Source organism: Mustelus asterias, chromosome 23 (genome assembly GCF_964213995.1).
Source record: "Mustelus asterias chromosome 23, sMusAst1.hap1.1, whole genome shotgun sequence".
NCBI lineage: Eukaryota > Metazoa > Chordata > Chondrichthyes > Carcharhiniformes > Triakidae > Mustelus > Mustelus asterias.
In genome coordinates, this window is record NC_135823.1 from 20,098,313 (window position 1) to 20,122,337 (window position 24,025).

The 24,025-nt window shown below is 45.3% G+C and overlaps 1 protein-coding gene and 1 non-coding gene across 3 annotated transcripts in view; both read right to left on the reverse strand.

Annotated features, from left to right (window-relative positions):
* The window catches only part of LOC144510550 (kinesin-like protein KIF19), a 187,372-nt gene that overhangs the window by 113,515 nt on the left and 49,832 nt on the right, over positions 1 to 24,025 (reverse strand). For both annotated transcript variants that reach the window (XM_078240072.1, XM_078240071.1), the window contains exons 3-6: positions 12,595 to 12,705; positions 9,287 to 9,374; positions 6,651 to 6,787; positions 1,145 to 1,270 (exon numbers count right to left, since the gene is read on the reverse strand). In XM_078240072.1, the coding sequence (XP_078096198.1) occupies positions 1,145 to 1,270; positions 6,651 to 6,787; positions 9,287 to 9,374; positions 12,595 to 12,705 (462 nt within the window). The remainder of the gene's footprint in view (positions 1 to 1,144; positions 1,271 to 6,650; positions 6,788 to 9,286; positions 9,375 to 12,594; positions 12,706 to 24,025) is intronic.
* On the reverse strand, positions 7,820 to 8,011 carry LOC144510956 (U2 spliceosomal RNA). Its single transcript, XR_013500719.1, has one exon. It is a non-coding gene; the product is annotated as a U2 spliceosomal RNA (small nuclear RNA).

Genomic DNA, 24,025 nt, shown 5'->3' on the forward strand with positions numbered 1-24,025 from the left:
TTGTATCACAGCTTGGTATGGGCTCCTGCTCTGACCAAGACCGCAAGGAACTACAAAGGGTCGTGAATGAAGCCCAGTCCGTCACGCAAACCAGCCTCCCATCCATTGACTGTCTAGTCTTCCCGCTGCCTCGGAAAAGCAGCCAGCATAATCAAGGACTTCATGCACCCCGGACATACTCTCTTCCACCTTCTCCCGTCGGCAGTGGCGGATTAACCATTAGGCTGAGTAGGCTTAAGCCTAGGGGCCCGGAAGGGAGGGGGGCCCGAGAGCAAAACAAAATTGGTTTAACCCTTTTAAGGGTGAATACATTTTCGTAACTGTTCAGGTGAGCGTTCATTTTCGGCACTGAAGAGGATCAAAATCTATTTGCGCTCAACAATGAGCGATGAGAAACTTAGTCATCTGGCACTCATGCACATTGAATCAGACATGCTTCGATCTGTTATCGACACTTTTGTAAACCAAAAAACACGGAAGCTTTTTAAAGTACAAATGTAAAGAAAATGAAAAATAAATGAATAAAAGGGTTGTAATTGATTCATATAACTTTATGACATTATACATGTAGTACATTATACATAGTACAACTATATAAGTTATCTAATGTCACTTAACGTCACTTTATTCTATTCAACGAAGGGTGGGGCAGAGGGCAAGGTCAGGGGGCCTTACTAAAGCTCAGCCTAGGGGTCCAGGTGGTAGTTAATCCGCCACAGCCCGTCGGGAAAAATATATAAAAGTCTGAGGTCACGTACCAACTGACTCAAGAACAGTTTCTTCCCTGCTGCGTTCAGACTTTTGAATGGACCTACCTTATATTAAGTTGATCTTTCTTTACCCCCTAGCTATGACTGTAACACTATATTCTGCACCCTCTCCTTTCCTTCTCCCCTATGTACTCTATGAACGGTATGCTTTGTCTATATAGGGCGGAAGAAACAAGACTTTTCATTGTATCCCAATATATGTGACAATAACAAATCAAATCAAAAACATTTTTGCTCAATCTGCCCTAGCATCTACTTATGTGGCTCACTGTTAAATTATGTTCGTTAATGCTGATGCGAATTACCTTGGGACATTTTCCTACATTAAAGGCCCTATTGATATGCATGTTGGTGTTATTCATTGAGGACTATACCTCCATTGCGTTACAAGTGGAGAATTCCGTGATTCCAGCTATTTGGATTCCACCCTTGGAGTCTTCTCGCAAATCTAGAAACCCTGAGGAAGGGTTCAAGAGATCACGGATCATCTCATTGTAAATCTGAAATGGAGAAAAATGAGGAAAATCTATTAATTATGACCAATGCTCTTCCCTTTTTACTAACCAAATATCCATAATATCATATCATTCTTCTCCATCACAGTATTTTGGGATAAGAGAAAAAGTAAAGTTAAGATTTATGTATTTGTCACAAGTAGGCTAACATTAACACTGCAATGAAGTTAGTGCCACACTCCAGCACCTGTTCGGGTACACTGAGGGAGAATTTAGCACGGTCAATGCACCTAACCAACACGTCTTTCGGACTATGGGAGGAAACTGGAACACCTGGAAGAAACCCACGCAGACACGGGGAGAATGTGCAAACTCTACACAGACAGTGACCCAAGCTGGGAATCGAACCCGGGCCCCTGGCGCTAAGAGGCAGCAGTGCTAACCACTGTGCCACCGTGTCCGAAGGGATTAGACTTAAAATTTATTTATCAAGCTCGACAGATCGCTCAGGACTGAGCTTTTGAAAGTTACAGCTTCTCACTGACCCTCGCTGTGTGCTGAGTCAGGAGACAGCTGAAGGTCAGCAGGTTGGCCTCAGTATCGCTGGTCTGGGGAACATAAAATCAGCCACGGTTCCCGACTGGTCTGTTATCCAGCAATACTTTAAAATTGTTTGTGTACAGACATCGGGTAGGGCGCGTGCCATGCAGCATGGTGGCACAGTGATTAGCATTGCTGCCTCACAGCACCAGGGACCCGGGTTCGATTCCCGGCTTGGGTCATTGGCTGCGTGGGTTTCCTCCGGGTGCTCCAGTTTCTGCTCACGCTCCAAAAATGTGCAGGTTAGGGTGGATTGGCCATGCTAAGTTCTCCCTCAGTGTCAGGGGATTAGCAGGGTAAATATGTAGGGTTATGGGTGGGATTGTGACCAGTGCAGACTCGATGGGCCAAATGGCCTCCTTCTGTACTTTAGGGATTCTATGATTTCTCCTCACGCCTGTTTTAATAACTTCCCAACACTCACTGTCTAATTAAAAGATAAAAATAAAAAATTAACCTATTTAAAATACACTTACAGATTTTGAAATGAGACACATGTTTGCGAGATTACTGTAATCATCCAGGCATTAAAAATATAACAATTTGGAAACATTGAACCAAGGAGTTTGCACATTCTCCCCGTTCCTGCGTAGGTTCCTCCGGTTTCCTCCCATACTCCAAAGATGTGTTGGTTAGGTTATGATAAATTGCCCCTTAGTGACAGAGGGCGGGGTAAATATGAGAGGTTACAGGGATACAGCCTGGGTGGGATTGTGGTCGGTACAGACTTGATGGACCGAATGACTTCCTTCTGTACTGGAGGGATTCTATGATTCAAAAACGTTCCACTCAGAGTCTGATCACATTTAAAAATTAGAAGGTTTTTTTGGGCTTTTTTGTCCTGGCCATATTTGATTTCTGCTCACAATATTATTAATATTAATGGGTGGCACGGTGGCACTGTGGTTAGCACTGCTGCTTCACAGCACCAGGGACCCGGGTTCAATTCCAGCCTCGGGTCACTGTCTATGCGGAGTTTACATGTTCTCCTCGTGTCTGGGTGTGTTTCCTCCGGGTGCTCGGGTTTCCTCTCACTGTCCAAAGATGTGCGGGTTAGGTTGATTGACCGTGCTAAGTTGCTCCTTAGAGTCCAAAGATGTGCGGGTTAGGTGCATTGGCCATGCTAAATTGTCCCTTAGTGTCAGGAAGATTAGCAGGGTAGATATGTGGGGTGATGGGGATAGGGCCTGGGTGGGATTGTGGTCGGTGCAGACTCGATGGGCTGAATGGCCTCCTTCTGTACTGTAGGAATTCTATGATTCTATAATACGATGAACATTCTTGATGAGCTAAAATTTGGACCAAGAGGTTTTGCTTTGGTCAGTCCATAACTGGGGCACAAATTGTGCTCAGAAACACAGTAGTTTTAAGAAACGTTTTCTTTTGCTTATGTTCCCACTCATTTGCACAGCACCATAAATAAAAATCTTCCCTCAACCGGTGATATCAGACAGCACTTGAACCTAATGAACGCCTAATCTACGTTCAGCAATGAAGCAGCAGCGCGGTATTAAGGAAGTGCTGAATTGTTGGAAGGGCTGCTTCTCAGATAGGATTGTAACTCAGGCCTGTTCAAGTGAATATGAGAGGGCCCAACCATCAGAGAAGCTCACGGAGTTCTTCCATTCACTCTTCAACCAACAGCATCTAAATGTTCTCTTCATTTATTTACTGAATGTCTATGGGATCTTGCTGTGCGCTATATACTTCTGCATTGACTTACACTGTGGTGTCATAGAATAGAATCATAGAATCCCTACAGTACAGAAGGAGGCAATTCGGCCCATCGAGTCTGTACCGACCACAATCCCACCCAGGCCTTATTCCCATAACCCCACGCATTTATCCTGCTAGTCCTCCTGCACTAGGGTTAATTTATCATGGCCAATCAACCTCAACCGCACATCTTTGGAGTGTGGGAGGAAACCTGAGCACCCGGAGGAAACCCACGCTGACACGGGGAGAACGTGCAAACTCCACACAGACAGTGACCCGAGGCTGGAATTGAACCTGGCGCTGTGAGGCAGCAGCGCTAACCACTGTGCCACTGTGTCTTACCTTCCAGGCCATTTCATTGGGTTGTGAGGTCCTTGGAGCCTGAGGGGATGATCAAGGCATTATATAAATAAAGGTTAGTCCTTTTTTCTATATTACTGATTAGGGTGTCAAAGTTTGGAGGGATAAAGTTATCAGAGACCAGACATGTACGGATAGAAACATAGAAAATAGGAGCAGGGGTAGGCCATTCGGCCCTTCGAGTCTGCTCCGCTATTCATTCTGATTATGGCTGATCATCCAACTCAATAGCCTGGACTCGCCTTCTCCCTACATCCTTTGATCCCCTTTGGTCCAGGTGTGATATCTAACTGCTTCTTGAAAACATAGTGTGGGATTTTCCGGCCGCACTCTCCCCAAGGCCGGAAAATCCCGCCCGAAATCTACGGGACCTTTGCATGGTCCGTGTCCCACCCGCTATGATTCCCGTGGCGGATGGAGTGGGAAAATTCTGCTCACAGTGTTTTGACCTCAACTACTTTCTGGGGCAGCGAATTCCACTCTCTGGGTGAAGAAATTTCTCCTCATCTCCGCCCAAAACGGCCTACTCTGTACCTCAGACTGTGATCCCTGGTTCTGGATGTCCCCACCATCCTATTAGCCAAAGGGACATTTAATGACAGCTGTTCTCCAAAAGACAATGTTCCTGTCCATTCCCCTCATTTCCAATCTACTTTCTAACTTTCTCTGGCCAGCATTGCTGAAAGCATTGGCTGATGTTAGAGTACTGTTCAAGGGTACCCCTACCCCTTGCCAGTATTCTTCATGTGTGATCCCAAACAGTGCGTTATACCTGGGGGCATTTTCTCCCCAAATTATACATCATTCGTAAAATATATAAAAGCACGTTACCAAAACTGCAATAAAAATCTTGCCTCCATACAGCATGTTCCACTCTGGGCTGCCTCAATACAAATATAACACAGTAAGAAGTCTCACAACACCAGGTTAAACTCCAACAGGTTTATTTGGAATCACGAGCTTTCGGTGATCACCTGATGAAGGAGCAGCGCTCGGAAAGCTCGTGATTCCAAATAAACCTGTTGGACTTTAACCTGGTATTGTGAGACTTCTTACTGTGCCCACCCCAGTCCAACACCGGCATCTCCACATTAAATATATCACACACACCTTGTTAGCCATACTGCTGAAGGGTTTGACATAGGATGGAATTCTCCCTTCCTGGGACTATGTCCCCTGGCGGGGGTGAGAACGTGGTGTGTTTCCCACTGCAGAGGCTGGAGAGCGAAACATCCCGTATCTTCTGGCCTGACTTCATTAAGTCTGCAACAGAGAGTTTTGCGCAGTATTCCATGGCAGGGTGGGCATGATGGCTCATAGTCCACCATCATATCTGGGTGCCATGTTGAATGGATGCGCAACATCACTGCCCCACTTTTGAGGAAAAGAGATGGTCCTCCTGAAAATGAAGGTGGATCTCCTGGAACATTCAGAGGCTGGATCCCTTCCCTGACACCGAATCTGGAAAATTCCACCTGGAGATGCTCTCACCGCATTCACCCCCCCCCCCCCCCCCCCCCCCCCCACCCCCCCGACCACCCCCACCCATTGCTTGCGCGTTCCAGGTTCCAGGGTTGCTCCACTCTGAGTTCTGGAACCAATCAGAGAGTCATAGAATCCCAATGGTACAGAAGGAGGCCATTCAGCCCATCAAATCTGTACCGACCACAATCCCACCCAGGCCCTATTCCCGTGACCCTCATTTACCCTGCTAATCCCCCAGACACTAGGGCCAATTTAGCATGACCAATCTGCCTAACCGTTTGGACTGTCCCAGACATTGTTCAGGTGAGTCCTGACGTCTGCACAGCACATTGTTCCAGACATCTGGTTCACTCATGTCCTTTAGGGAAGGCCTACATGTAACTGCAGATCCACAGCAATATGGTTAACTCTTGAATGCCTTCGGGGATGGGCAATAAATACTGCCCCAACCAGCAATGCTCACAAAAAAAAAGGACAGCACAGTGGTTAGCATGGCTGTCTCACAGCACCAGGGTCCCAGGTTCGATTCCTGGCTTGGGTCACTGCCTGTGTGGAGTTTGCACGTTCTCCCCGTGTCTGCGTGGGTTTCCTCCGGGTGCTCCGGTTTCCTCTCACAGTCCGAAAGACATGCTGGTTAGGTGCATTGGCCATGCTAAATTCTCCAAAGTATACCCAACAGGCGACGGAGTGTGGCGACTAGGGGATTTTCACAGTAACCTCATTGTAGTGTGAATGTAAGCCTACTTATGATGAATAAATAAACTTCACTTTACTTTAAGAAAGTAGTTGTGGAATGTGTTAGTCTGTGTTATACCTGGGAGGCATTAGAGTCAATCTGATCTTATAAATATCCAGCATCCAAAGCAGTACCCCACCCATAGCCCAGGCAGTGCTCAGGTACTGTGCTGACATTCATTAGCTCAACAATGTTAAATAGGATCTTCCAGTCCCACACATGAGAAGAGTAATTAGCCATAGTCCACATATCTCCATTAGAAATGTCACAATTGGTCATATGGGCACCTTTTCACAATGGGCATGAGGCTGGTGAGGAGGCAGGTCCCAAGGCTGGTGAAGAGTCCAAGGTCCCAGGTCCACCTCAGCTGGAACGGGAATTGAACCAATAGCATTGACATTATTCTGAATCAAATTCTGGCCATCGAGCCAACTGAGTGATCCGGTTCCTTACCTGGTAGCATATCGACATTTAATAACAGCATCACCAGAGCCCATCAAGTTTGTGGTTAAATAAGTTTGGAATTACCTCCAAATAAGACATGGAGACGTCATAATCCATGTTTTCACTTGTGGCTTCGATCGCTTTGAAGAGATCATTCAGAGTTTGGACATAAATTCCCGGCTTACAGTCCATCCCCAACATTGTGTAAGTCTTGCCAGCGCCTGCATCAAATGAAATGCTTGTGGTAAATCCCCATTTTTCAATGGTAATGTACTTGTCTGTGGACTATGATGGCGGTAAGTAGCTATTGCCTCAATTAGATTAATACTTGCATCAATTATAGTTTTGAAGACAATGGCTACAGCAAGTGGAAGAATATTCACGCTGAACGGAGAACCACAGTGAGATGGGCCGTGATTTTACCACCCCCTCCTGCCACGGGAATCGGAGCGGGCGAGAGGCAGACCATGGAAAGGTCCGTTGACCTCAGGCGGGATTTTACGGTTTTGGGATGAGTGAGGTCGTAAAATCCCACCCCATGGAGTTTTATACATATTGTCCCCCCAGGGCTGAACGTTTTTTGCTGTACATGGTCTTTACTTTAAGAAAATGTCACGCTGCTAAAGGGGACAAAAGTCTAACGATATGTTATTCCCCAATCATATTCATCACTTTAATCAGCGTGCGTACATCAAAACAAGTTATTTTGGGGGAGGGGATTCACCTCCATCTTCTTGTACCAAATGCCAACCAGACAATTTGGCTTGTGAGGTTGAATGGTAAAGGGGATGAGGCAGCTCAAACTGCACAAGTTAAACATCTTCAAAAGAAAATAAAGAAGCACGCATGCCAGCTGATTGACTGGAATCATCTGACTTGGAAGGACTCAGTGGCATAAAAATTCAATGAGAAGGATATGGAGGAAATTAGGATGCAGGCTAGGAGAGTAGGGGCATCGCAAAGGGTATCTCTAACTGACCCATAGATAACCACGCCATGGGGTTTACTGCCCTTGGAGGTCATGATTTCAAGGAGAGATATTAATTAGAAAGCAGTTATTCTCAGAAAGCGCAGAGGATGCTGGAAGATCTCAGCAGGTCTGGCAGCATCTGCTGGGAGAGAAAGCAGAGATTTCTTTTGTTTATATGTCAAATTCAATCCAATCAAAGTCCAATTCAAAGTCTCAGCAAGTGAGACATTCCAGATCCAAGCTGACAAGACAGACTTCCCACTTCCTGTCTTGAACTTGATCTGCATGATCCAAGCTGATTGGAGCAGGCATTGCACCCTCGCCAAGGCCTGATCTCATTTGCATCTGAGCCAAAAGGCAGAGATGCCGCTTTAAAAAATTGCTTCAAATGAAGCCTCAGTGTAACCTCATGACTTCAAACAAGTGCAGCACATCGATACTACACTTGATCTTAGCCAAAGGGCCGAGAAGCGATGTAGGGAGCGAAGCAGAGTTAACGTTTCGAGTCCTTTAGCCCTTCATCAGAACTGAAGAGAGGGAAAAATGTATTAGATTTTAAACTGTAGCTGGGAGAGATTGCAACAGAAACGTAGCAACGTTCAGAACAAAAGACAGAATGCCTGGTGTGGGAGGGGGTTTGCAATGAGGCAATACAGGTATGGGATATTTAAGTCAGCAACAAGGCCAAATTCCTGGTTAAACTAGTCCATAAGCCTGTGACCAACATTTAGATGACGTGAGCTTCCTAAAGGCCTTTCCGTGGAAGGTGCAACACCTGCCCCTTTACCTCCTCCCTCCTCACCGTTCAAGGCCCCAAACATTCCTTTCAGTTTAAGCAGTGTTTCACTTCCTGCAATTTGGTTTATTGTATTCGCTGCTGCCAACGTGGTCTCCTCTACACTGGGGAGACTAAACGCAGACTGGGTGACCGCTTTGTGGAACACCTTCGCTCAGTCCACACGCATGAACCCAGCCTTCCTGTTGCTGCCATTTTAACTCAGCATCTTGCTCTCATGCCCACATGTCCATCCTTGGCCTGCTGCAATGCTTCAGTGAACCCCCGGCGCAAGCTGGAGGAACAGCATCTCATCTTCCGATTGGGCTTTTTGGACTTAACGTGAAGTTCAACAATTTTACGCTGTGACCTTCCTCCTCCGTCTTAAACCCTTCTTTTAAATATCCCATACCTGTACTGCCTCATTGCAAACCCTCTCCCACACCAGGCCATCTTTTGTTCCGAAGGTTGCTACATTATTGTTGCAATCTCTCACAGCTACAGTTTAATATCTAATACATTTTTCTCTCTCTTCAGTTCTGATGAAGGGCTAAAGGACTTGAACGTTAACTTTGTTTTCTGTCCCTACAGATGCTGCCAGATCTACTGAGTTTTTCCTCTGGACTTTTTGAGAATAACTGCTTTCTAATTAATACCTCTTCTTGGAAGTTGTGACCTTCAAGGGCAGTAAACCCTGTGGTGTGGTTATCTATGAGTGAGTTAGAGATACCTTTTGCGATGCCCCTACTCTCCTAGCCTGCATCCTAATCTCCTCCATATCCTTCTCATTGTAACACAGGAACAAGGAAATCCATTCTTTATCCCTCCCCCAGAATAATCCCTTTTATTTGTACTGACATTAAATTCTGTGAATATGAGGAAGTCAAATGCTTCAGATGCACAAAAAACCCTCCAAAAAGCACAGTCTCATGCATGTGTGTTTTGGCTCTGGATTCAATAAATTGCCCACAGTACCTGTGGGTCCATACGCAAACACTGTAGCATTGTATCCAGAAATGACACCATTAATCAGGTCCTTAGTAGTGGCCAGGTAAACATCCTCCTAAAAGAACAATATACACAATCAATAAGAAGGTTTTAAAGCATATCTGCAGTCATACGGAGATCAGTCTGTACGCTGTAGTAGCTGGCCCCTTTAAGGAGCGTACACTGGGAGGGTCATATGACCTGATTGTTCACTGGGGACCAAGCGGGGGGATTTCAGTTCAGAGTGTAATCAGATAGACCCTAGAGCTGGAAGTGTTAACCTCGTGAAAGTACTCTCGTGTATATATCTGTAAATAATCGTAGAGATTTATATAATTCTAACTGGACTAGATAGGATAGATGCAGGAAGGATGTTCCCGATGGTGGGGGTGTCCAGAACCAGGGGTCACAGTCTGAGGATTCGGGGTAGACCATTTAGGACGGATAGGTGGAGAGATTTCTTCACCAAAGAGTGGTGAGCCTGTGGAATTAATTACCACAGGAAGTAGTTGATGCCAAAACATTGAATGTATTCAAGAGGCGGCTGGATATAGCACTTGGGGCGAATGGGATCAAAGGTTATAGGGAGAAAGCAGGATTAGGCTATTGAGTTGGACGATCAGCCATGATCGTGATGAATGGCGGAGTAGGCTCGAAGGGCCAAATGGCCTCCTCCTGCTCCTATCATCTATGTTTCTAAAGTTTAAAGTTTATTTATTAGTGTCACAAGTAGGCTTACATTAACACTGCAATGAAGTTACTGTGAAAATCCCCGAGTCGCCACACTCCGGCGGCTTGCTCGGGTACACTGAGGGAGAATTTAGCATAGCCAATGCACCTAACCAGCACGTCTTTCGGACTGTGGGAGGAAACTGGAGCACCCGGAGGAAACCCACGCAGACATGAGGAGAACATGTAAACTCCACACAGACAGTGACCCAAGACGGGAATCGAACCCGGGTCCCTGGTGCTGCGAGGCAGCAGTGCTAACCACTGTGCCACCCATTCATTATATACCAACTGGTGGATGCCAATCTTTGAAATTACTATGATACCCATGCAGTACAAATGGCTCTGGGAATTCCTGAGAATGTTTTAATATTGTTCATATAATCATTAAAATTACAGTTAGAATATACCCATAATAAAGGGATCACCTTTAAGGTACATGGTTTCTAAATGCAGGTTTGAATACAAAAATTGTTTTTAGGTGTCTTCTTGTTAAATTATGCAATTTAATTGTGGTCATCAAAGTTAGGAATGACAGTTATGATGACCAGGCTATCACGGATAAGGTGAGCCTCATCATCACATTCTCCTCCTTTCACCCTGGTCTCTCAGTATACACAGTTCAGTACGCAACTCCACCCTCCCAGACTCGACCTTCCTTATGATCTTTCCGTACACTCTGTTACTGGACCATTTTCCTGGTTCCAAAAATCACCCTGCGTGTGCTTCGATTGCTTTGACCATTGATTCTATCTACACTTCACACTGCTTCGGGAAAGCAGCCAGTATAATCAAGAACCCCACCCGGACATTCTCTCTTCCACCTTCTTCCATCAGGAAAAAGATACAAAAGTCTGAGAGCCAACCAACTCGAGAACAGCTTCTTCCCTGCTGCCATCAGACTTTTGAATGGACCTACCTTATATTAAGTTGATCTTTCTCTACATCCTAGCCATGACTGTAACACTACATTCTGCACCCTCTTCTTTCCTTCTACCCTACGTACCCTATGAATGGTATGTTTTGTGTGTTTAGTGCGCAAGGAACAATACTTTTCACTGTATCCCAATACATGTGACAATAATAAATCAAATCAACATCAACAGATTCCTGAGGTGGCCCCAGGAATAAATGGACAAATCCAATGGATTACCCCGTCTTCAATATTAAGAATAGAAACATAGCTTCCAGCGGCAGCAGCAGCCAGACAGCCCAGTTTTCGACTGACACTCAAGTTTGGGTCACTTAACGGAGGGTTGCATAGCCCTGACACAACTCCTCCCAGGATGCAAGAAGAATTATGAGGGTCAAGCACCAATGGTAATAACAAATGTCCTTTTAGGCTCCTGCACAAGCAGGATCGATTGAAGTTAATGGAGGAGCCCAATGGGCGGCACGGTGGCACAGTGGTTAACACTGCTGCCTCACAGCGCCAGGGACCCGGGTTCAATTCCGGCCTCGGGTCACTGTCTGTGCGGAGTCTGCACATTCTCCCCGCGTCTGCGTGGGTTTCCTCCGGGTGCTTTGGTTTCCTCCCACACTCCAAAGATGTGCAGGTTAGGTTGATTGGCCATGCTAAATTGTTCCTCAATGTGTAAAGATATATAGTTATGGGGATTAGCGGGGCAAATGTGTGGAGTTACGCAAAGGGTGGAATGCTCTGTCAGAGAGTCAGTGCAGACTCAATGAGCGGAATGGCCTCCTTCTGCACTGTAGGGATTCTAAGCTCCAATCATTCTACTTCCTTCCCCACAGGAAAGAAATACATTCAGCTGAAATAGCAAAGCATGTTAAGGCGACAATCGGCTGACAAAAATATAAACAGAGCCTTTATTGGGGTTAGTAGAAGAAATGAAACATAGAAACTAGAAGCAGGAGTAGGCCATTCAGCCCTCCGAGCCTGCTGCGACATTCATTTTGATCATGGCTGATCATCGAATTCAATATTCTGATCCCCCCCTTCTTCCCATATCCCTTAATCCCTTTGGCCCCAAGAGCTATAGAAACAAACTGAAATGTTGTCACTCTAAGTGTTGTTCTGTGGTTAGGCTCCAGTCGAGACTGATTAAAGTCTTCTGTCTCTGATAGATATCTGGGTCCAGAGGGAAAGATGTTTGAGCATCAACCCAGTTCTAATGGGCACCAGGCTGCAGGCATCAGACTAGCAATGCCAAAACTAAACTGGCAGTCACACCACTGAGAGGACTGGTGTGAACAATTGAAATACTGCACCAGGGCAGCAGGAGGTTGGAGTATAGATGTGTTGTTGCAGTGTAAAAGTACGTTTACAGTGTATTAAAATTATGCTACACAAGATAAAGGATTCAAACTGTAAAACATATCAACATTCTGTGGCACTGATATCCCTTAGTGTGATTTCAGCACCAAATTGTAATCATTTTTAATATGCTCACAAATATAATAGTAAATATATAAAAAGTTAATGCAACGAAGGGTCACCTTGTTGTAACGTAACAGGGAAAGCTCTGTTGCATCAAATCCTTGCCTTATAAGTACGACATTATGACGACACACACAAAATTATTTTCTACTAAGCGTGTCTCTACCTGGGTGGAAGTGTCATCAAACACCACATCAAACATAAATGTCCGTTCACGGGATCGATTCGCTCGCAAGATGTCATCTGGATCTTCCGTTGGATCCATCAAAACAACCATCTACATTAAAAAAAGATCCAGAAAAAGAATATTGAACAGAGAGTTGGGAATGCGAATGCAGTTTCAGAAACACAGCGAAATAGCAGTGGGTGGAGATGGAGGAGAGTTAGACATCTAAAGGATATGTTAGAAAGGGCAGCTCGGACTGAGGAGCTAGCTTTGATGCATGCATGATGGGCTGAATGGCCTCCTCCTGTGGTGGAATTTCTGTGATTTTGCGATCTTTTTGTGATCAGGTGGAGCCTCGCCCAATATCCACTGGGAGGGAGGCTCATAAGCGGCCGACGCACAATTGCCCAATGGTGCGTGCCTACGAAGTGAGGTTGCTGCCAACAAGATTACTTGCTAGACATGTGTTATTGTCACTGAACTCATAATCCAGAGACCCAGGATAAGATCCAGGGACCCAGGTTCAAATCCCGCCACGGCAGATGGTGAACTTTGAGTTCAATACAAATGTGGAATTAAAAGTCTAATGATGGCCATGAAACCATTGTTGATTGAAGTAAAAACAAAACTGGTTCACTAATATCCTTTAGGGAAGGAAATCTGCTGTCCTTACCTGGTCTGGCCTATATGTGACTCCAGAGCCACAGCAATGTGGTTGACTCTCAACTGCCCTTGGACAACTAGGGATGGACAATAAATGCTGGCCAGCCAGTGACGTCCATGTCCCATGAGTGACTGTTAAAGGCTCATTATGTGTCAAAAGGAGCAGGAATGTTTCTCCTGGCTCCATGAAAGATATCTTGGGCCTCCCCATCCTGCAATCTCCCTTTCCAAAATTCCCTCAGAAATCCTTGCTGATCTTCTCATGGACCATTTCTGTGGGTCTTCACTGACCTCCATGATCTTTGGACACCAGTGTTGATGCCATTCCTACCAGCTTCAGGTGGGAGTGAGTGCTGGGAAAGGTTGGCAAGGCCTGGGAGTTACAATCTCCCAGCCTCACTTGTGGGGGAACACGACAGTTTGCCATCTGCTGCAGCCTGGATTCCTGCCATGAGTTAAAATCAGGGTTCATATACGTAAACTAGTCTTTCTTAAATCCAGGTCAAATGGGTATGAGTCCTTGCTCCAAACAAACGAACATGATTGAACTGACTGCTTCCAAATTAATGCATGCATCTTCAAACTAAAAGTACCTTTCAGTTAAAAGGCTCACTCCTGAAGTAAAATCATTTAAAAGTAACACATTTGAGAAAGAAGAGGCCAGCGAATCCTACATCTTCTTAGCCCATAATCTTCATCCATACCAAGTGCGGTTGACAGAGGGGAACCGGTGGATGTGGTGTTTTTAGATTTCCAGAAGGCGTTCGATAAGGTGCCTCACAAAAGGTTGCTGCAGAAGATTGGGGTACACGGAGTTAGGGGTAAGGTGTTGGCGTGGATTGGGGATTGGCTATCTAACAGGAAGCAGAGAGTTGGGATAAATGGGTGCTTTTCTGGTTGGCAGTTGGTGACCAGTGGCGTGCCGCAGGGATCGGTGCTGGGGCCTCAATTGTTTACCATTTACATAGATGATCTGGAGGAGGGGACTGAATCTGGGGTATTCAAGTTTGCTGATGACACGAAGGTGAGTGGGAAAGCGAATTGCGTGGAGGACGTGGAAAGTCTGCAGAGAGATTTGGATAGGCTGAGCGAGTGGGCGAGGATCTGGCAGATGGAATATAACGTTAGCAAATGTGAGGTTATCCACTTTGGAAGAAATAATAGTAAATTGGAATATTATTTAAATGGAGAAAAATTACATCGTGCGACTGTGCAGAGGGACCTGGGGGTCCTTGTGCACGAATCGCAAAAACTCAGTCTGCAGGTGCAGCAGGTGATCAAGAAGGCGAATGGAATGTTGGCCTTTATCGCGAGGGGGATAGAATATAAAAGCAGGGAGGTCTTGCTGCAACTGTACAAGGCACTGGTTAGGCCGCAACTGGAGTACTGTGTGCAGTTTTGGTCCCCTTATTTGCGAAAGGATATATTGGTCTTGGAGGGAGTGCAGAGAAGGTTCACCAGGTTGATACCGGAGATGAGGGGTATAGCTTATGAGGAGAGATTAAACAGATTGGGTCTGTACTCGTTGGAGTTTAGAAGGATGAGGTGTGATCTTATAGAGACATATAAGATAATGAAGGGGCTGGATAGGGTAGAGGTGGAGAGATTCTTTCCACTTAGAAGGGAAACCAGAACTAGAGGGCACAGCCTCAAAATAAGGGGGGGCCGGTTCAGAACAGAGTTGAGGGGGAACTTCTTCTCTGAAGGTAGTGAATCTCTGGAATTCTCTGCCCATTGAAGTGGTGGAGGCTTCCTCGTTGAATATGTTTAAATCACGGGTAGATAGTTTTCTGATCGGTAAGGGAATTAGGGGATATGGGGAGCAGGCAGGTAAGTGGAACTGATTCGCTTCAGATCAGCCATGATCTTGTTGAATGGCGGGGCAGGCTCGAAGGGCCAGATGGCCTACTCCTGCTCCTATTTCTTATGTTCTTATGTTCTTAAATGTGGCAGAGACTACCATACCAGAGTGGGGCTCATGTGATATACCAGACGATGTTTAACAAAGAATTGACCACCAAGACAGAAACTTATCATCTCACAAGTTGGAAGATTTTTAAAAAAATGATAGCATAGTGAACAGGCCCTTCGGCCCTCTAAGCCTGCACCGACCATTCTGCCCAACTGAACTAAAACCCCCTACTCTTCCAGGGACCATATCCCTCTATTCCCATCCCATGCATGTATTTGTCCAGGCACCCCTTAAAAGTCACTATCGTATCTGCTTCCACTACCTCCCCCGGCAACGAGTTCCAGGCACCCACTACTCTCTGTGTAAAAAACTTGCCTCGTACATCTCCTTTAAACATTGTCCCTCGCACCTTAAACCTATGCCCCCTAGTAATTGACTCTTCCATCCTGGGAAAAAGCTTCTGACTATCCACTCTGTCCATGCCCCTTATAATCTTGTACACTTCTATCAGGTCACCTCTCAACCTCCGTCCTTCCAGTGGAAACAAACCAAGTTTCTCCAACCTCTCCTCATAGCTAATGCCCTCCATACCAGGCAACATCCTGGTAAATCTTTTCTGTACACTCTCCAAAGTCTCCACATCCTTCTGGTAGTGTGGTGACCAGAATTGAACACTATATTCCAAGTGCGGCCTAACTAAGGTTCTATAAAGCTGCAACATGACATGCCAATTTTTAAACTCAATGTCCCGGCCGATGAAAGCAAGCATGCCGTATGCCTTCTTGACTACCTTCTCTACCTGCATTGCCACTTTCAGTGACCTGTATACCCGTACACCCAGATCCCTCTGCCTTAAGGGTTCTGCCACTTACTGTATATTTCCTATCTGTATTAGACCTTCCAAAATGCATTACCTCACATTTGTCCGAATTAAACTCCATCTGCCATCTCTCTGCCCATGTCTCCAACCGATCTATATCCTGCTGTATCCTCTGATGGTCCTCATCGCTAGCCACAATTCCAGCAAACTTACTAATCAATCCAGTTACATTTTCCTCCAAATCATTTATATATATTACAAACAGCAAAGGTCCTCGCACTGCTCCCTGAGGAACGCCACTTCTCACAGCCCTCCATTCAGAAGCGCATCCTTCCACTGCTACCCTCTGTCTTCTATGACTGAGCCAGTTCTGTATCCATCTTGCCAGCTCACCTCTGATCCCGTGCGACCTCACCTTCTGCACCAGTCTGCCATGAGGGACCTTGTCACAGGCTTTACTGAAGTCCATGTAGACAACATCCACTGCCCTACCCTTATCAATCATCTTCGTCACTTCCTCGAAAAATTCGATCAAGTTGGTGAGACACGACCTCCCCTTCACAAAACCATGCCTTGCTAAAGGAATGCATTTGGAACCCCATTGCCTTAATAGCATCTTTAGTAACTCTTTAATAATCTTATAACTTCTTGTTCTTTTGTGCCTTTGTGGCCAAACGGGCCACCTAAAATGGCAATTTACAGAGCATGCTGGGATAATTGGGCAAGAACTAAAACAGCCGGCTGCAGCTTATAAGACAGAGATAAACAGGCTGCAGCTCAGACGACTGAATACACAGGAAATAGGCCATCCCAAAGATAATGGACATTCTCTGGTCAAACAGACTTGTTTACCAGACAAAGGGGAGCCTTAACCCCTTATTTGGGAGGGAGGTCTGTGACCTACGTGCCTCCAGCACCTACAGACATGGCCGATGGGGACACACCCAGAGATCGGTGTGGCAGCACCTGATTGGACTCTTATCGATCAGGGTGATCAAACCCTGATCAATTGATTGACAAGAATCAGCAGACTGCCCAAAAAGGACACGAAAGCAAGGGGGATAAAAGATGTTGCACAACAGAAGAAGCTCTCTTTCTCTCTCTCTCTGACCCCACGAACGAGCTACAACAACGGTTGCCAGCAACAACCAGTGCGAGGAGAGCCACCACACCCGAGAAAGAAGGAAGACCAGAGCCAGAGTGCCAGGCCAGATCAAAGGACCAGACTACGCAGAGGACTACAGAGACCAGCGCACAGGTAAAGGCCAATATCGGCCTGGGTACTTGCCAGTTAAGTCAAGGTCTAGTATTGGACTTGAACTTTAGTATTTCTGTATGATAACTTATTGTTGGTTGGGTGGGTGATTATTGATTGTGTGTTTTAAATAAATATTGGTTGTACTAACAAGAAGCCTACTCGCAATTCTTTGTCCATCGTATAAGGGTTAAAACAGACTGTGCAGCAGGCACAATACCTTGTTGGTACTTTTTCTTTCTTTATTCATTTTACAAAATGTGGGCATCGCTGGCTGGCCCAGCGTTTATTGCCCATCCCTAACTTCCCTCCACTTCAGAGGGCATTTGAGAGTGCTATGGCTCTGGAGTCACATGTAGGCCAGACCGGGTAAGGATGGCAGATTTCCTTCCCTAAAGGACATTAGTGAACCAGATGGGTTTTTCCAACAATCAACAATGGTTTCATGGTTCCAAAAGAGAAAATGCTGGAAAATCTCAGCAGGTCTGGCAGCATCTGTAAGGAGCGAGCTGACGTTTCGAGTCCAGATGACCCTTTGTCAAAGCTCTGACCCGCTTTGACAAAGGGTCATCTGGACTCGAAACGTCAGCTCTTTTCTCTCCTTACAGGTGCTGCCAGACCTGCTGAGATTTTCCAGCATTTTCTCTTTTGGTTTCAGATTCCAGCATCCACAGTAATTTGCTTTTATCCAATGGCTTCATGGTCATCGGTAGATTCTTAATTCCAGATATTTTTTTACTGTATTCAAATTAAAGTAAAGTTTATTTATTAGTCATAAGTAGGCTTACGTTAACACTGCAAAGAAGTTACTGTGAAATTCCCCTAGTTGCCACACTCCGGCACCTGTTTGGCTCAATGCACCTAACTAGCACATCTTTCAGACTGTGGGAGGAAACTGGAGCACCCGGAGGAAACCCACGCAGACAACGTGCAAACTCCACACAGACAGTGACCCAAGTCGGGAATTGAACCCGGGTCTCTGGCATTGTGAGGTAGTAGTGCTAACCATTGTGCCACTGTGCTGCCCACCATACGCCATGGCAGGTTCGAACACAGATCCCCAGAGCATTCTCTGAGTTTCTGGATTAATAAGTCCAGCGATAATACCACTAGGCCATCGCCTCCCCTGCTTGCCTGGGCTTTCTGGAGACCAAGACCTTGCCTGCACCTGTTTTTTTTGGTGTGGATTTGGAACTGTAAAAGCCTGTCGTCAGAACCCACGTTAAAATATCTCCCCTGATATTCTGAAATTTGAATATCAATATGTTGACCTTCCTACAAGATGTCTTAGCATAATCCTCATTTAATTGAATTATTCTTGTAACCAACCTTTACAGTTGGCCCATCAATAAAGCAGAGTTGTACATTAAAAGCTTGAGGGCATATTTTAATTTAGCTGTTTGGATCAGTGTTCTGACAGATGTTAAATACAATTTGATATGCAGTGCTTCTTTTATAATGCATTACCTTTGGAATCTGAAAGGGTGAAATTAAACATTAACGTTTAATCCTTAAACATTCATTCCCTTCACCACCGACGCACAGTGGCAGCAACGTACTGTTGCTGCTGTTTCTCCTCCTGCACCTAGCAGGCTAAATTTCATCTCTTCCCAAAGTGACCAATTGTTTTCCTGGAACGACTCATCAGCCTTTCTTTTATTCATTTGTGGGACATGGGCGTCACTGGCTGGGCCAGCATTTATTGCCCATCCCTAGTTGCTTGAGGGCAGTTGAGAGTCAACCACATTGCTGTGGCTCTGGAGTCACATGTGGGCCAGGCCAGGTAAGGACGGCAGATTTCCTTTCCTAAACGATATTAGTGAACCAGATGGGATTTTCCCAACAATTTGCCTGTCATCAGATGCACTCTGCATCAAGCATGGCTGACCAGGAGAGTGTCCCCTGCTCTTACCACTTGCCATTGGAAGGATTTTGCAGGCTGATACTTAACCAGTTGGCTACTGTGGGATCCTTTGTATGGTTCGCTTCAATTAAAAGACTTCATTTTAAGATATTTCTGCCTATGTAACTAACTATGCTAAGCTTCAAAGCTAACTTGGCCACATTTTAAACTCAGCAGGCATTCTGGGAATAGTTTAGAAATTGACTGCATTCTTTGAAAGTACCATGCAAGGTAAACAGACTTTCTCACAAGCCTAAACAAAGCTTTTATGGCATCACAGCTGCCAATTTTTTATGAAAGTTAGGGACGCAGTTTGTACCAGCAATTTCAATAGAACAGATTACGAATAACATATATTTGTGCATTTCAGTGCTTTTGAGTTCAGTGTTCAGTCTTGTTTTCGAGTTCAATGAGTATTCAAGATTAGTACAGGGAGCTGGCAGTGAAAAAGCCAGTTTCTCCAAGTTAACTTTTCTTTTCATTTTCGTTTCTGTAGTGTTAATTTTAAATTTTAGTCAATAAAGAAAATCATTTTAAAAAAATTGTACCAAGGGCTGCCTACATCTATTCTGAGGAATGAATGGACCCTACAGACACATTATGAATGAATTTTCCTTAGCCATTAGGTCCTGGGGTGGGGGTCAAACCCAGAGCTTCTGGCTCAGAGGCCGTGACACTATGCACTGCGCTATAAGACCTTCACAGTACTGTGTACCATCTACAAGGTGCACTGCAGCAACTCACCAAAACTCCTTCAACAGCACCTACCAAATCCGTGACTTCTACCACCCAGAAAGACAAGGGCAGCTGATGCATGGGAACGCCACCACCTGCAAGTTCCCCTCTAAGCCACTCGCCATCCTGACATGGGAATATGTCACCGTTCCTTCATCGTAGCTGGTCAAAATCCTGGATCTCCCTCCCTAACTTTAATTGGGATGTATCTACACCACATGGACTGCAGCGGTTCAAGATGGCAGCTCAACACCACCTTCTCAAGGGCAATTAGGGATCATAGAATCCCTACAGTGCAGAAGGTGGCCATTCAGCCCATCGAATCTGCACCGACAACAATCCCACCTAGGCCCTATCCCCGTAAACCCACACATTTATCCCACTAATCCCTCTAACCTATGCACCAGGGACATTAAGGGGCAATTTAACATGGCCAATGCACCTAACTTGCACATCTTTGGACTGGGGAGGAAACTGGAGCACCCGGAGGAAACCCACACAGACACAGGGAGAATGTGCAAACTCCACACAGAGAGTGATCCAAGCTGGGAATCGAACTCGGGTTCCTGGCACTGTGAGGCAGCAGTGCTGACCACTGTGCCTCCGTGCTGGCCCAGCCAGTGATGCCCACATCTTGTGAAATAATAAACTAAATTGGACATGGAGAGGGAGACAAAATGCATTAACCAACTATTGTACGGTATGCTCAATATTTAATTCTGTTGGAGTTAACAGACAGAATATGGATCAGAATGCATTCCGGGTACCCTCACTTCTGGCCAATTTCACCGGTTGAGATTACAACTGATCCATTTGATCAGACTGAAAATCATCCCTTCTATAATCTCTCCTTTTTGGCTTTCTGCTGGTTTCAATCCAGTTGTTACGAGCTCAATGGAGACAAACAAACCAAAAGAACAAAATGTACCAAATTACCACAAGAAAATCAATCAACAGGATTTCACTTTTACTGTTTCGACTTTAGCAATCAAGCCAAAATCAACATAACTAAAACCTGAGTTAACAAGCAAAGGGCAGTCAATAGAAACTATAAATTATACATTTAAGCACCAGATTCAACAAAGACAGATCTCATACATTTACTTGACAGCACATACAGGATACATGGCACAAAGCTCGGACACAAAGTCCTTCAAAGCTCTGAATAATCTCTGGTAAAATTCTAACTCCTTTCCTTCGGGGATTTAGGTCTGATCCCCAGCTGCTTGCAGCACCCACCCAACCATGGACACTGCTTTCACCAAAATAAGAACTATCACAACACCAGGCTAAAGTCCAACTTTTATTATTTGGAATCAAGAACTTTCAGAGCGCTGACTCCACTCACCTGATGAAGGAGCAGTGCTCCGAAAGCTCGTGACTCCAAATAAACCTGTTGGAATTTAACCTGGTGTTGTGAGTCTTCTTACTGTGCCCACCCCAGTCCAACGCCAGCATCTCCACATCATGTTCCCCAAAATGGCACACATCTGCAGAACTTCCTCAACTCTGCTCACGATGTTCTTGGTTGCATGAATCATCCCATGCTTTCTTCAACGAACAGAAACATCTGCAGCAGCTGTGTATTTGCCCATTTCCAGCTCCTGGATCCAACCTCCGTCTTCTTCAGCCACCCCGCACTGCACCACAGGGGTCAGAGCTCAAAAGGCTTTGGCTGGAATCTTACCACTGTTGATGCAGGTGGGACTTTCCCATCCCACCGCAATGATGGGAGATTTGGCTGGCTGCCAAATTCCTCGACCTCGCTGCAGCGGGAGCGTGGCACGAACGGCAGGCAAGATCACGCCATTTGTGTCTTTTATCTGGTTTCAAAAAGTATCAGTTTCCCCAGAAACCTGAAATTTTTGTTTCCATCTCAGTTTCAGTTTGCCGAGACACCTAAAGGCTTCAGTTATAGAGTCATAGAGGTTTACAACATGGAAACAGGCCCTTCGGCTCAATTTGTCCTTGCCGCTCTTTTTCTAACCCCTAAGCTAATCCCAATTGCCCGCGCTTGGCCCAAAGCCCTCTATACCCATCTTACCCATGTAACTTAAAAGACAAAATTGTACCCGCCTCTACTACTACCCCTGGCAGCTTGTTCCAGACACTCACCATCCTCTGTGTGAAAAAATTGCCCCTCTGGACCCTTTTGTATCTCTCCCCTCTCACCTTAAACCTACGCCCTCTAGTTTTAGACTCCCCTACCTTTGGGAAAATATATTGACTATCGAGCTGATCTATGCCCCTCATTATTTTATAGACCGCTATAAGATCACCCCTCAGCCTCCTACGCTCCGGAGAAAAAAGTCCCAGTCTATCCAGCCTCTCCTTATAACTCAAACCATCAAGTCCCAGTAGCATCCGAGTGAACCTTTTCTGCACTCTTTCTAGTTTAATAATATCCTTTCTATAATAGGGTGACCAGAACTGTACACAGTATTCCAAGTGTGCCCTTACCAATGTCTTGTACAACTTCAACAAGACGCCCCAACTCCTGTATTCAATGTTCTGACCAGTGAAACCAAGCATGCTGAATGCCTTCTTCACCACTCTGTCCACCTGTGACTCCACTTTCAAGGAGCTATGAACCTGTACCCCTCGATCTCTTTGTTCTATAACTCTCCCTAATGCCCTACTATTAACTGAGTAAGTCCTGCCCTGGTTCGATCGACCAAAATGCATCACCTCGCATTTATCTAAATTAAACTCCATCTGCCATTCGTCAGCCCACTAGCCCAATTAATCAAGATCCCGTTGCATGCCTAGATAACCTTCTTCACTGTCCACTATGCCACCAATCTTGGTGTCATCTGTAAATTTACTAACGATGCCTACTAAATTCTCATCCAAATCATTAATATAAATGACAAATAACAGTGGACCCAGCAGCGATCCTTGAGGCACTCCACTGATCACGAGCCTCCAGTTTGAAAAACAACCCGCTACAACCACCCTCTGTCTTCTGTCATCAAGCCAGTTTTGTACCCATTTGGCTACCTTACCCTAGATCCCGTGAGATTTAACCTTATGCAACAAACTACCATGTAGACAATATCAACTGCACTGCCCTCATCTACCTTCTTGGTTACCCCTTCAAAAAACTCAATCAAATTTGTGAGACCATGATTTTCCACTCATAAAGCCATGCTAACTGTCCCTAGTCAGTCCTTGCGTCTCTAAATGCCTGTAGATCCAATCTCTCAAAATAGCTTCTAAGAACTTACCCACTACAGGCTCACCAGCCTGTAGTTCCCAAGCTTTTCCCTGCAGCCCCTTCTTAAACAAAGGCACAACATTTGCAACCCTCCAATCTTCAGGCACCTCACCTGTGACTATTGATGATTCAAATATCTCTGCTAGGGGACCCACAATTTCCTCTCTAGCCTCCCACAATGTCCCGGGATACACTTCAACAGGTCCCGGGGATTTATCTACCTTGATGCGCTTTAAGACTTCCAGCACCTCCTTCTCTCTTATATGTATACTCCTCAATACATCACCATTTATGTTTAGAAATGTTTAGAATATTAAGTTCCTTAATATCCATGCTTTTCTCAACAGTGAATACATTTAAGATCTCACCCATCTCTTGTGGATCTGCACATAGATGACCTTGTTGATCCTTAAGAGGCCCTACTCTCTCCCTTGTTATCCTTTTGCCCTTTATGTATTTTTAGAAGCTCATTGGATTCTCCTTTGCCTTGTCTGCCAAAACAATCTTGTGTCCCCTTTTTGCCCTCCTGATTTCTCTCTTAACCCTACTCCTACACTCCTTATACTCTTCAAAGGATCCACGTGATCCCAGCTGCTTATGCATGTCATGTGCCTCCTTCCTCTTCTTGACCAGGGTCTCAATATTCCGAGTCATCCAGGGTTCCCTACTTCTACCAGCCTTGCCCTTCACTCTAAGAGGAATGTGCTTACAGTTGTCGGAAGTTACCACTTCTGTTGTTTATCTGAACAAAATACAAGCTTGGAAACCACAGACGCTGTGACACAGTAAAGCACTTTGGTGAATTTTGCTATGTTAAAGGTGCTATACAAATGCACTTCATTGTTGTGAAATATTAGTACCAGTAAATACTAATCACTCATTAATAATGAATCTAATTCACAGGTCACTGATGCATTTTAAAATGG